The sequence below is a fragment of the Natrix helvetica genome, assembly GCF_964273705.1.
Source record: "Natrix helvetica genome assembly, chromosome: 2".
NCBI lineage: Eukaryota > Metazoa > Chordata > Lepidosauria > Squamata > Natricidae > Natrix > Natrix helvetica.
The window spans coordinates 104,811,603-104,825,284 of NC_138552.1; the positions used below are offsets into that span (position 1 = coordinate 104,811,603).

General features: G+C 39.4%; 1 protein-coding gene across 1 annotated transcript in view; it reads left to right on the forward strand.

The window, feature by feature from the left end:
* ZCCHC7 (zinc finger CCHC-type containing 7) overlaps window positions 1-11,488 on the forward strand; it is a 145,541-nt gene extending 134,053 nt beyond the window's left edge. Inside the window, exons 7-8 of the mRNA XM_081943845.1 lie at window positions 7,545-7,770; window positions 9,828-11,488. Coding sequence (XP_081799971.1) covers window positions 7,545-7,770; window positions 9,828-10,288 — 687 coding nt within the window. The 3' untranslated portion in view covers window positions 10,289-11,488. The remainder of the gene's footprint in view (window positions 1-7,544; window positions 7,771-9,827) is intronic.
* The last annotated feature ends 2,194 nt before the right edge of the window (window positions 11,489-13,682 follow it).

Consider the following 13,682-nt stretch of genomic DNA (forward strand, 5'->3'; position numbering starts at 1 on the left):
ATATACCTCCCCATAGTGCTTTACAACATTCTCTGGGCAATGTCAGCATATTGCCCCCAACAATCTGAGTCCTCAGTTTACTGACTTCGGAAGTAATAGAAGGCTGAGTCAACCTTGAGCCTACGAAGATTGAACTTCAGAATATGGGCAGAGTTAGCCTGCAATACCACACTCTAACTACTGCACCACCAGGGCTCAGTTATTTTATGTAAATAAATCAAGGTGGATATGTTCACCACCTTGAGGTATTTGTAAAAATAATAAAATGCAAGGTATAAATAAATTATTATTTTTATGGATTGGAGAAAGTTAGGAAGACTGTTTTAATTGCATAGATGTGGAGGTTTTCAATAGATTATCAGAATGTAAATACAGCTTTTAAACACAACTGAGGTTGGGAATATCAACAAATTTTATCAGGGGAGTAAAAATAAAATGGCAAATGGAAGACATTTATTACAATAAATATCCTGTACATTATTGTATAAAACACAGCCCATTGATTGCTTTAAAATAGCATAATATACTAACATACCCTGTTTCCCTGAAAATAAGACCTCCCCAGATAATAAGCCCAATTGGGCTTTTGAGCACACACACTAAAATAAGCCCTCACCTGAAAATAAGCCCTCCCCGAAAATATTGCAACATAGCAGCAGCCATGAGGTGCCCATGGTTGCCACCTCCTGCACCTCAAAAATAATAAGACCTCCCTGAAAATAAGGCCAAGTGCTTATTTCAGGGGTCAAAAGAAAATAAGACCCTGTCTTATTTTGGGGAAAACATGGTAGCTTAAAGATGGGTATGTTGTTTTGTAAAATTTCCTGGAATTGATATGGATTTATATTTAAAAATACTACATATGATCTGTGCAGAATTCCCTGTTCTAGAATTCTTTCTAGAAATAGTTGGAATTATTCTATCATATTTGACATCTTAAGCTGCAATGAGTATCTGGCTGATACTCAGATACAAGAAAAAATCAGGAGAAATTGGATGACCTAATGGAGCATGTTAACATTTCGTTGACTTCATTGAGATTTTACAAGAACTTGTCATTTCTCAAAGACAGTGGTATCAAATCACAATTTTAACTGTCACCAACCTGTCATAAAAGAGAATTAAGAATCTGTAGGCATGTCAAAATGGTACTAAACAAAAAATTGTTTGTTAATAAAGGCAGTGAAGGTTTTGATTACGAAAAGGTCAAAAGTTAAGAGTGGTCTAGATTAACAGACAGAGAGGTTTCCCATATCTGTTAAGGCTCGCTGGTATGGTTTAGTAGTATTCATTATAATGAATTGGAACTATCCTAAGAACAGTATATTAATTAAATCATCTGGTGCCTTATACTCTGACATCATGTGTTCTGAAGCAAGAACAGGTCTCCAAACAGATGTACAGTGGGGCAAAAAAGTATTTAGTCAGCCACCAATTGTGCAAGTTCTCCCACTTAAAAAGATGAGAGAGGCCTGTAATTGGCATCATAGGTAGACCTCAACTATGAGAGACAAAATGTAAAAAAAACACCAAACAATCACATTGGCTGATTTGGAAAGAATTTATTTGCAAATTATGGTGGAAAATAAGTATTTGGTCACCTACAAACAAGCAAGATTTCTGGCTCTCACAGACCTGTACCTTCTTCTTTAGGAGGCTCCTCTGTCCTGCACTCATTACCTGTATCAATGGCACCTGTTTGAACTTGTTATCAGTATAAAAGACACCTGTCCACAACCTCAAACAGTCACACTCCAAACTCCACTATGGTGAAGACCAAAGAGCTGTCAAAGGACACCAGAAACAAAATTGTAGACCTGCACCAGGCTGGGAAGACTGAATCTGCAATAGGCAAGCAGCTTGGTGTGAGCAAATCAACTGTGGGAGCAATAATTAGAAAATGGAAGACATACAAGACCACTGATAATCTCCCTCAGTCTGGGGCTCCACGCAAGATCTCACCCCGTGGGGTCAAAATGATCCCAAGAACGGTGTGCAAAAATCCCAGGACCACACAGGGGGACCTAGTGAATGACCTGCAGAGAGCTGGGACCAACGTAACAAAGGCTACCATCAGTAACACACTACGCCGCCAGGGACTCAGATCCTGCAGTGCCAGACGTGTCCCCCTGCTTAAGCCAGTCCATGTCCGGGCCCATCTGAAGTTTGCTAGAGAGCATTTGGATGATCCAGAAGAGGATTGGGAGAATGTCATATGGTCAGATGAAACCAAAATAGAACTGTTTGGTAGAAACACAACTCATCGTGTTTGGAGGAGAGAGAATGCTGAGTTGCATCCAAAGAACACCATACCTACTGTGAAGCACAGGGATGGCAACATCATGCTTTGGGGCTGTTTCTCTGCAAAGGGACTAGGACGACTGATCCGTGTACAGGACAGAATGAATGGGGCCATGTATCGTGAGATTTTGAGTGCAAACCTCCTTCCATCAGCAAGGGCATTGAAGATGAAACGTGGCTGGGTCTTTCAACATGACAATGATTCCAAACATACCGCCCGGGCAACGAAGGAGTGGCTTCGTAAGAAGCATTTCAAGATCCTGGAGTGGCCTAGCCAGTCTCCAGATCTCAACCCCATAGAAAACCTTTGGAGGGAGTTGAAAGTCCGTGTTGCCCAGCGACAGCCCCAAAACATCACTGCTCTAGAGGAGATCTGCATGGAGGAATGGGCCAACATACCAGCAACAGTGTGTGCCAACCTTGTGAATACTTACAGAAAACGTTTGACCTCTGTCATTGCCAACAAAGGATATATAACGAAATATTGAGATGAACTTTTGATATTGACCAAATACTTATTTTCCACCATAATTTACAAATAAATTATTTCCAAATCAGCCAATGTGATTGTTTGGGTTTTTTTTTTACATTTTGTCTCTCATAGTTGAGGTCTACCTATGATGCCAATTACAGGCCTCTCTCATCTTTTTAAGTGGGAGAACTTGCACAATTGGTCGCTGACTAAATACTTTTTTGCCCCACTGTACAGGTCTCCAAAAAGATCACTGTTTTCAGCAGCTTCATAGCAGGAACAGGTCTTGCATTTTTCAATTCTTCTTTGAATATCAGAAGTGAGAAATTATTAAGACATTGCATATTGTGTTATAGACATTATCACAATCCTCGGGGATTAAAAAATCCATCCATCTTTATTCATTCATTCATATTCTTTACTGCAGTCAGTGGCAAGTCTATAAAACATAATGAATAAATAAGTTTAGGAATCTGCAACTATTAGCATCAGTAGAAGCAAAAAAAGAAGCTACAAAGTTATTGTTCTGGAAAACAGAGAACTGAAAAGAAACCTACAGGATTAGCAATCAAGTGAATGATGCTGAGAATCTTTTTCCTCTAAAATGTGTTCATGCAAGAATCTAAACTGGAGGGCTCATCCCAATGTTAGTTAAATCTTACTAGTCACATTTGTGCCCACATCTGCAAATTGAAGAAGAAAAGAAGAAAACAAAGCAGAGACTTTGTAGCTCTGCCTGGCATTCATATTCCAAGCTGTCAGTCAAATGCAACTTTTCTCAGGTGTGTTGATGAAAGCCTGAGATTTCTATCCTGTGTGTTTTACCTGTGGTGCTAAGGAAAATCTCCAGAGTATTTAAAAATACAAAGCTTGTGGCAATAGTGGCAGTTGACTTAGAAGAGACAGGTCTGGGAAGTGCATGTCATACACTATTCAGATTATTATTCAATGGATCCATGTTAAAGCAAGTAGGAGTGGCTATTTTTAGAGGCCTCTACTTTTTTTATCCACTAGGGCTTTACTGTCAAGCTACTAAGGGAAAGTCCATCTTCTTGGAATATCTGTCTTTACAGCATCTCCAGAAACTTTGGAGGAGTACACTCCACAGCAATCAAAGATTATTCATTCTTATTTAATAGCTATGCATGAAATCACTAGAAAGCAGTTGGTTGAAGTAAATGGAAAATAACCACTGAGAGATCTTTATTTCTTCCCTGAAATTACTCTTTCTCATGATTCACATACATTATGTGTTATGTGTCTGAGCAGAGCTCACTCGGAATCTTCTCAAGCTTATAAAAATGTCTCACTGAAACGTTTGGGCCTGTGTTCTTTTGAGATCAGGACATAACTGTACACTCCTTTTCCAAATAGTAACCGAGAAGTCATTCCCTTTGCTCTTTGTTTGCTTTTCACTTTCATTGAGATCAGTATATGCTTTTTAGTTTTTTGGGGTCCGTCCCAAACATCGTGGATTTTTCAAAATCGATTGTTCCAGCCATCAGATTTTGTTATAAGATCAGCAACCAAAAGTGCCCTCTTCTTTGGTTACTTTGCAAGAGCTGGGATTCTATCTGCATCTCCTCTACATTAGATTCTCCTTATGTAGGACAACTTCTTATCTGTATCCAGCATTATCATCTGAATTTTCATTCTCAAAAGGATGTAGCTTTTAGAGCTGCAGTCTTTTGTATTGTACCTTATGAGCACTAAGCCCCTCTAGATAATAGGCCAGCTATTCACCCATGAGTGTATGATCACAGAGACCACAGTGAAGAACTGATTACTTATCTGTAGCTGAAGTACTTTGAGTAGTTATCTATGAGTTCACTCAACCCTCCCTCCTACCTTCTTTTGTTCTGGGTGACCTCAATATTTCTCTTAGAATTCACTATATTGGTTTCAGGCATGGAGGGGATTTAGGGAAAGCTGCACCTAGTCATGTGTGGTATGCAGAGGGCTGCACTTCAGCCAAGAAATTCCATATACTTGAGAAGTTTCAGAACAAAGTTTTATTCAAGATATATTGCGTGTGAATTGGCAGGCGATCTCTTCAGTTACATTAAATAACCAGTTGTTTCAAATCAAATTTATAAATTGGGGAAGTTTATTTGTTGGTTTAGAGTGAGATGTCATCAGCATATGTATGATAGACAACTGCTCCCTCCCTCTTTCTTTTTGTCTGTGTGTGTGTGTGTGTGTGAGAGAGAGAGAGAGAGAGAGAGAGAGAGAGAGAGAGAGAGAGAGAGAGAGAGAGAGAGAGAGAGAGAGAGAGAGAGAGAGACAGGCTGACTAAAAATGCTACAGAAATCTTGAAATACTGTGAGGCATGGAAGCTGTAAGGATGTAGAAGGAGAGACACAAAATCCAATAGAGGAAAATATAAGTAGCTCAGGGTTGAATTGTGGGGTCCTTGGTACTCTCTGAACTTGGTTGTTTGCTTTTTAGGTCATTAGTGCTACTGAGTGTGAAGTTTGCTCCCTGTACAGTAACTTGCCTTGCCAGTATTGGTGAGGTTGCGGTTTTCACCTTGATTGTTCCTTCATTAGGGCATTGTTTTCTGATTGATTGCTTGGTATATATACAGGCCTTTTCAGTATTAGCCTCCAAATTCTGAAGTATTGTGTAATTGTTGGCTCCACTTTTCATTCATTTAGAAAGCCCTTTTTATTCTCACAAGTCTTTGGCCAATAATATGATTGTCATGCAATTATTTATTGGATTAAAAGAATATTTTGTAACATTTTAATTTTGGTTACTTGCACTGCCCAGAATCCTTGTGATTACAAGGATTCTTGTGCAAATACTGTTAATAAATAAATAAATAATGCCCCAATACGATTAAACCATTATTTCTTAGAAAAGCAAAAGTTTTTATTCATTGTGATTTTTCTATCTGCTGCACTAAAATTGTGATCTTTAGATGAAAGATAACGCTACCAGACTAAAGTGAGATGAACGGCATATAAATTTAATAAAATAAGCAAGTAAAATGCCTGGATTTCTTGATTAAAGTGAATTCTTACTTTCATCCTGAATATTTGAATTCTGGAGCCTAGAAGACATGTGGCATACCCCACTATAGCAATAATTGTAGATAGAACAAGATGTGGTTTGGAAATTTTCCTTTGGTCTGTTCAAGTCAAAAGCAACATAAGATCATAGGAAGGAGTCATTGTATTATAGAAACATTCACTCTCTCTTTGGGCTTGTTCCAAGTTTGAACATTTTTTTCATAGGCAAGAAAGAGGGTTTAGGAATGTTATTGCTATACAGTACCAACTTGAACATAACTGTTAAGGCGCCCTAAGGCTCCATCCTAAAGGAAGCATAACATCTCTACTGATGATGCTATATGGGAAGAAGTGAGAACTTTATGCCATTCATTATAGAGCTCTCTGAAATGCAGCTCACATTTGACATGTGGTTGATTTTGTTTTGAGGCTTTCCAATAAATGAATAATTCTCAACTTAAGATCATAACTGGAATCAGAATTTGCATTGCTAGGGCAGGCAGTCGTTAAGTGAATCACACTCAATATTGTGACTGTTTGTGCCATTGTGGTTAAGTGAATCACTCCTGTTGTCAAATGAATCACGGTCATTAAGTAAATTCAGCTGCTGCGTCGACTTTCCTTGTAAGTCAGGGGTGTCCAAACTTGGGAACTTTAAGACTTGTGGACTTAGCTGGCTGGGGAATTCTGGGAGTTGAAGTCCACAAGTCTTAAAGTTCCCAAGTTTGGACACCCCTGTTGTAAGTAATATCTGGGAAGGTTGCAAATGGCAATGCTGCAACTGTTGTAAATACATGCCAGTTGCTAAGCAACCAAATTTTGAACACGTGTCTGTAGGGATGCTGCGGTGTTCGTAAGTGCAAGGATTGGACATAAGTCACTTCTTTCAGTGCCATTTTAACTTTGCCAAACAAATAGTTTAACGTTTAGTAAAAAAAAAAAAAAGTTGTAACTTCAGGACTATATGAATTTATAGGCAAAATGAAACTAGATTAATCAGTAGTTATATTCAGCATCTTGCTCCTTAAATTTGTAGTGATATTTCATGCACTTTAAATTTGCAACAATATTCTACATCCGTGATGGCGAACCTATGGCCCGCGTGCCACAGGTGGCACACGGAGCCATTTGTTAGGGCACAGCAGGTATTGCCCTGTCAGCTCCAGCACCATGTGCCTGCTGGGCAGCTGATTTCGGCCTTCTTTTTTGCCGTTTTTCCCTCCAGAGGCTTCCCTGCAGCCTCCAGAGGGTGAAAAACGGCCATACGGGCAACCTGGAAGTTCAGGGTTTGCTGATACAGTTGTTTTTCGCCCTCTGGAGTCTTCAGGAAAGCCTCCTGAAATCTCCGGAAGACAAAAAATGGCACTATGGGCAAACCGGAAGTGACTATTCCTGATTTTCTGGGTTGCCCATAGGGTCGTTTTTCACCCTCCAGAGGCTTTTTCACCCTCAAGAGGGCCTCCAGGAGGGCGGGGGGGGGCTGTTTTCGCACTCCCCAGGCTCCTAGAAAGTGTTTGGAGCCTGGGGAGGGCAAAAAAAGCACATCAAAAGCGGGGGGGGGGCTGTCACACGCACATGCATGCTGGAGTCATGCACATAGCATTATGGGTATGGGCACGCCCATGCACATCCCCCCTGTGCTCCCCCCCTTTTGGCATGCGATCCAAAAAAGATTAGCCATCACTGTTCTATATAATCTTGCCCCTCTTCTTTTGGGACAAACCGCAGGGTTCAATATGCATTATTAAAGAAAACAGATTGCTTTACTACCAATTGAAAAGCTATTGGGTCAATTTCTTTCATTTCTTTCTTTTGAATTTGCATTAACTAGAGGTATGACAATAATATTAAAATATGATTTGCAGGAATGCTCAGCGAAACGAATGTTTGGAGGGATATTTCCTACTTTCCCCTTTATCTATTACTATGACAGTGAATATGACAGCAAGAGGAGCCTCCAGAGAGCAAAGAAAAAAGTGCAAGGTATAATCTATATTTAGTGGTTTTATTTTTGTTTTTTAAAAAACACTTCTTATCAGTTCACTATCATGTTTACTGCCTCTTTTAACCTAATCTAGATTAAGATGGTTAGCCCTGGCCAGCACCCCCACCTGCAACCCCCCAATAACCCATAATCATGCAAAAAATTAGTGACAAAGAGTCAAGGTTTAGTGGCACAATTTAAAAAAAAACAAAGCTGGAATGAGAATAGGTTGCCTCTGACTAATGTCTGTCTTTATTTCTACTTTTTAAACCCTTCAAATTCAGTGGAAACCTCAGACATTTTTCTTCCAAATTTTGACAGCATAACCTGGAGCTGTTTTGTGAGAATTTTAAGGATGGAAATGGAAGAGTTTCAGAGGTCAGAATGCCAAATGTTTCCATTAACACCAAAAAAATCCAACCTAGACCCATTAAAAATGCAAACAAACAAACATCAAACTGATTTTTGCAACAAGTGCTCAGCATTTCTGGAAGGTCAGAAGACTGAACTGCAAGCTCCAGTTCTTTACCTCTTTAACCTCTTCTCTAAAAGAAACAATATTTCCTCTGTGTGCTATCTGATCTCGATGTTCTAGGTTAACAATCTCATAAAATAAAAACTTGAACATTAACAAAAAAGTTTAAGAGGAAACCCCCCTCAATGTACCAAAACATAGATTGACATTAAAATTAGAGCTGACCAAATTCTAAAATGTGGCGATAGCCATCAGAAAAGCACCCTTCCAGTGGCCATCTTGTAAGAATAGATCATATGGTTGTGGGAATTGATCATGGTTGAGTTAGGTGGACAAACAGATGAATACAAGTGAAGACAGTCCCTTAGATAGTTAGACCAGAGCTATTTAGGACCTTAATGACGGCATCCAGCATCTTGAATTGCATCTGGAAGCAAACTGGCAACCAGCTCAGCTCTTGAGGAAGCAGGGTGATTCTAAAATGTGGCGATAGCCATCAGAAAAGCACCCTTCCAGTGGCCATCTTGTAAGAATAGATCATATGGTTGTGGGAATTGATCATGGTTGAGTTAGGTGGACAAACAGATGAATACAAGTGAAGACAGTCCCTTAGATAGTTAGACCAGAGCTATTTAGGACCTTAATGACGGCATCCAGCATCTTGAATTGCATCTGGAAGCAAACTGGCAACCAGCTCAGCTCTTGAGGAAGCAGGGTGTACCAGGTTATATGTATCTTCACAAGCTATTGATTCCAAAATTTCTTCAAGAGCAGCCCGAAGGTGAATGCATTGCAGCAGTGATGTCAAACTTGAAATGGGTATGCGGCCAGCTGCGCAGGCTCTTAAGTAGGACTTATTGGGGGGGGGGGGGTAGGGTTATATTAGACACACATGCACAAAACATGCTAGGGCTTATTTCCAGGATAGGTCTTATTTTCAGGGAAACAGGGTAGTAGACTCAAATACCATCCGGTCAGTTACATCATCCAGTCAGACTTGTAAGGGGTCTTCTTTCAGCAGTACTTACTGGTATCTCTTGCTTCAGCTCCTCAATAAGTCAAGGATTTGCGGTGAATCTGTGAAAAGGAATTTTTTTTAGCTTGTTTGTAGGTAGACTCCTCTCAGCATTGCCTCGCCTGACTTTCCAAAATAAAGTTACATTTGTCCAACTTTTTGCTTAAAATATCTGTTTGTATGATTTCAAAGATACTCTAATTTCTAATTACTTTATTGGAAGATTTATCCAATTTTGGTATCAGATATTTGATTTGAGGTTTCACACTCTGTATTCAAACATACAGGTTTAGCAAAATAGCTCCCATCTTGGTATCCACTAGATGTTATGGACTAGAATTCCCATGGTTGCTACATCTGTTTTAGGTGACTTGATCCATTATCACTGTGCTGCTCAGTGTTCTTTTTACAAATTACCTGTAAAATTGAGAGATATGGAAGAGTTTATTTTATTACATTTATTTAATTGCAAACAGGATATATATATCGATTTTTCTAATTAGGGGGTAAACAAGTAGAGTGTTCCATATTTAAGTGACGTATCATCAAGTGTTTTTATTTTGCAGAACTTCAGGAAGCTGGTTTTCTACCAAAGTCCCCAAAAAGACCACATACAGATTATGTTCAAGAAGAGCACAAACATAAGAAGAAGAGGGAAGTTTGGAAGGAACATGGCAAGAGGGGACATCATAAGAACCCAAGGAAAAAGTCTCATGCAGATCTAGTCAGAGAAAGGAAGCGTAAGAAGGAAGTTCAGAACAACTATATGATAGAAGAGTGCTTTCCTAGAGGTGGCCATGTGAATGCACATAAGAGGTGCAGAAGGAAAACTCATCCTCATCAAAGTGTTGGCTTTTTGGCAGAGGGCAAAACTGAAAATCACCGAGTTTCTATGGAGTCAGGAAAAAAGCAGAAGAGAAAGAAAAAGCAGAGGAGCCACACAAACAATAGTTGCCCCAGGGATGAAAGTTTATTTCTTATCAAACAGAAGAAAAAGAAAAAGACACCGAAAGCCAGCTTGATCTGAGGTGGAGCTTTATTTCTTCTACGAAATGTACACTGGGCTATCACAGCACAGAGAGTGCATCGGTAACCATTCCAAAAGGAGAGTTCATCTTGGTTTATAATGACAATGTTATTTATGCATTAGAGGTACATTATTTGATAAATGTTTTTACAATTACTGCATTGGATGGACTATAGAGAAAAGGGGTTGGGAGTGACAAAACAAAAACATTTATTTTTTAAAAAATGCCATGTCCTCAGTTGCATACACTCTTCATACATCTGTGTCTCAAAATACTTCTGCTTAATGCATATAGTTTGTTTGCACGCAAATTTTGATGGAAAAGTAGACTAATTGACTAGGTATGGATACAAAAAACAAATGGAGGTAGCCATTTCACCTGTTTAATAGAAGAGACAAAAAGAGGAAAGGGCAGATGATTTGCATTTACAGGCCTTAGGAAGGTCTAGCGCAGAGGTCTTCAAACTTGGCAACTTTAAGACTTGTGGACTTCAACTCCCAGAATTCTCCAGCCAGCCATGCTGGCTGGGGAATTCTGGGAGTTGAAGTCCACAAGTCTTAAAGTTACCAAGTTTGGGGACCCCTGGTCTAGCGGTATCATGTTTCCTCTGCTGATTTGTTTTGAAAAATGTACGGAATGAATTTAAAAAACGGGGAAGGATGTTGTTTGAGGAATATTATTTGCTTCCTAATTTATTTTCCCCACAGTGTGTTTCAGGATGTGGCCATCTTATGCCACATTCTTTGATAATTATCCTCAAATTTGTCATAAACTTAGCACTATAATTCGACTTGACAGGCTAGGTCAGTCTTCGTTCAAGTGAGAAAGCGTAAGCTGCATTGAAGTTCAATTTTTAAAGTATGTAATCACGTATGGCTTTTTCATGTTTCTGAAAAATGAATTATTTTATAACTCACTTTATTAAAATGAGGTATTTTTGTACTTTGAATTTTAATTCAAAATTGAAAAACATTACAATATCTAAAGGGAAAGTAACCATTTTGATGCCTGCTTTTTTGTTTGCTTGTTCAAAATCAAGTGTTTCATCTTCTTTCTTTAATTCTGTCAATTTCATCTGACCTACAGTGAGACTTGAGCTTCCCAAACATACTGCTTTTTTCCACTCTTGTTAATTGCTATGTTAAAAGATGCATTTTACAATAGGGGATTGATTATTAAACATTAAAATGTTATTTTTATATTGAGTCTGGTTTTTTTTAGCATGTTAAAATACCAAGTACATCAAGATATGATAATAACAGAACATGTCAGGCACAAGAAACCACCGGCCAAAATTGTTCAAATGAGTACAAATTTAATCCATGCTAGCTCACTACAAGAATCTGAACTACTAAAGATCAAGGCAAATTGGCAGTAGATGAGAATGGGGCTGGACTTAGATCTCTTGTGGGCCTGAAGGGACTCCAGACTTATTACGTGCTTGACTCCACTCTTGGACTCAACCTGATCATCTCCTACATCCTTAGTACTTATTGCCCGGAGCATTTTTTTTCTTCCAACATGTTAAAAACAAGAAAAAGGTTAAGGAAACAATTGGTCCATTGCTAGGAGAAAGTGGCAAGAAGGTGACAAGCAACAGGGAGAAAGCAGAACTATTTAACTCATGTTTTGCATCTGTCTTTACACAAAGGGATAAAACAGTCCAACCTATCAAAAACAGCATCACAAAAATCAGATTAGGAACACAAATTGAAATAGGGAAGAAAATGGTAAGTGAGCACCTGTCTACCCTAGACGAGTTCAAATCACCAGGACCGGATGGATTACACCCCAGGGTTCTGAAGGAACTGGCAGACGAGATCTCAGAACCACTGAATTATATCTTTCAGAGATCCTGGAACACCGGGAACTACCAGAGGACTGGAAAAGAGCTGATGTGGTTCCCATCTTCAAAAAAGGGGAAAAAATGGATCCAGGAAACTACAGACCTATCAGCCTGACCTCAATACCAGGAAAGATTCTGGAAAAAATAATCAAGCAACGAATTTGCGAACACCTAGAAGCAAACAAAGTAATAGCCAAAAGCCAACATGGATTTGTCAAAAACAAATCATGCCAGACTAATCTTATTGCATTCTTTGATAATGTGACAAAATTAGTGGACCAGAGGAATGCTGTCGATATAGTTTACTTGGACTTCAGTAAGGCTTTTGATAAGGTAGACCATAACCTACTACTAGATAAAGTAGAAGAATGTGGGTTAGACAGCATCACCACCAGATGGATTCGTAACTGGCTGACCAACCGCACTCAACATGTAGTCCTCAATGGAACTGCATCTACATGGAGGGAAGTATGCAGTGGAGTACCCCAAGGCTCTGTTTTAGGCCCAGTACGCTTCAACATCTTCATCAATGATTTGGATGAGGGAATAAATGGGGAACTCATCAAATTTGCAGATGACACCAAGCTGGCAGGAATAGCCAACACTCCAGAAGATAGGCTTAACATACAGAAGGATCTTGACAAACTTGTACATTGGGTACTATCTAATAAAATGAAATTCAATGGTGAAAAGAGTAAGGTTCTACATTTAGGCAATAAAAACGGAATGCACAGGTACAGTATAGGTGGTACCTTGCTCAGTAGTAGTAACTGTGAAAGGGATCTTGGAGTCCTAGTGGACAACCATTTAAATATGAGCCAGCAGTGTGCAGCAGCTGCCAAAAAAGCCAACACAGTTCTAGGCTGCATAAACATAGGGATAGAATCAAGATCACGTGAAGTGTTAATACCACTTTATAATGCCCTGGTAAGGCCACACTTGGAATACTGCATTCAGTTCTGGTTGCCACAATGTAGAAAAGATGTGGAGACTCTGGAGAGAGTGCCGAGAAGAACAACAAAGATGATTAGGGGACTGGAGACTAAAACATGAAGAACGGTTGCAGGAACTGGGTATGTTTAGTTTAAGAGAAAGAAGGACTAGGGGAGACATGATAGCAGTGTTCCACTATCTCGGGTTGTCACAAAGAAGAGGGAGTCAAACTATTCTCCAAGGCACCTGAGGGTAGAACAAGAAGCAATGGGTGGAAACTAATCAAGGAGAGAAGCAACTTAGAACTGAGGAGAAATTTCCTGACAGTTAGAACAATTAATCAGTGGAACAGCTTGCCTCCAGAAGTTGTGAATGCCCCAACACTGGGAGACTTTAAGAAGATGTTGGATAGCCATCTGTCTGAAACGGTATAGGGTTTCCTGCCTAGGCAGGGGGTTGGACTAGAAGACCTCCAAGGTCCCTTCCAACTTTACTATTGTATCTAATGAGTAACTTATCCATGCTACAGTCTTGAGTTAATAGGACTCGGTATATAAACAAAATTGCAGTTGTAAGTACACCATAGGAAATTTACAAAAGAAAGACGCTCTTGT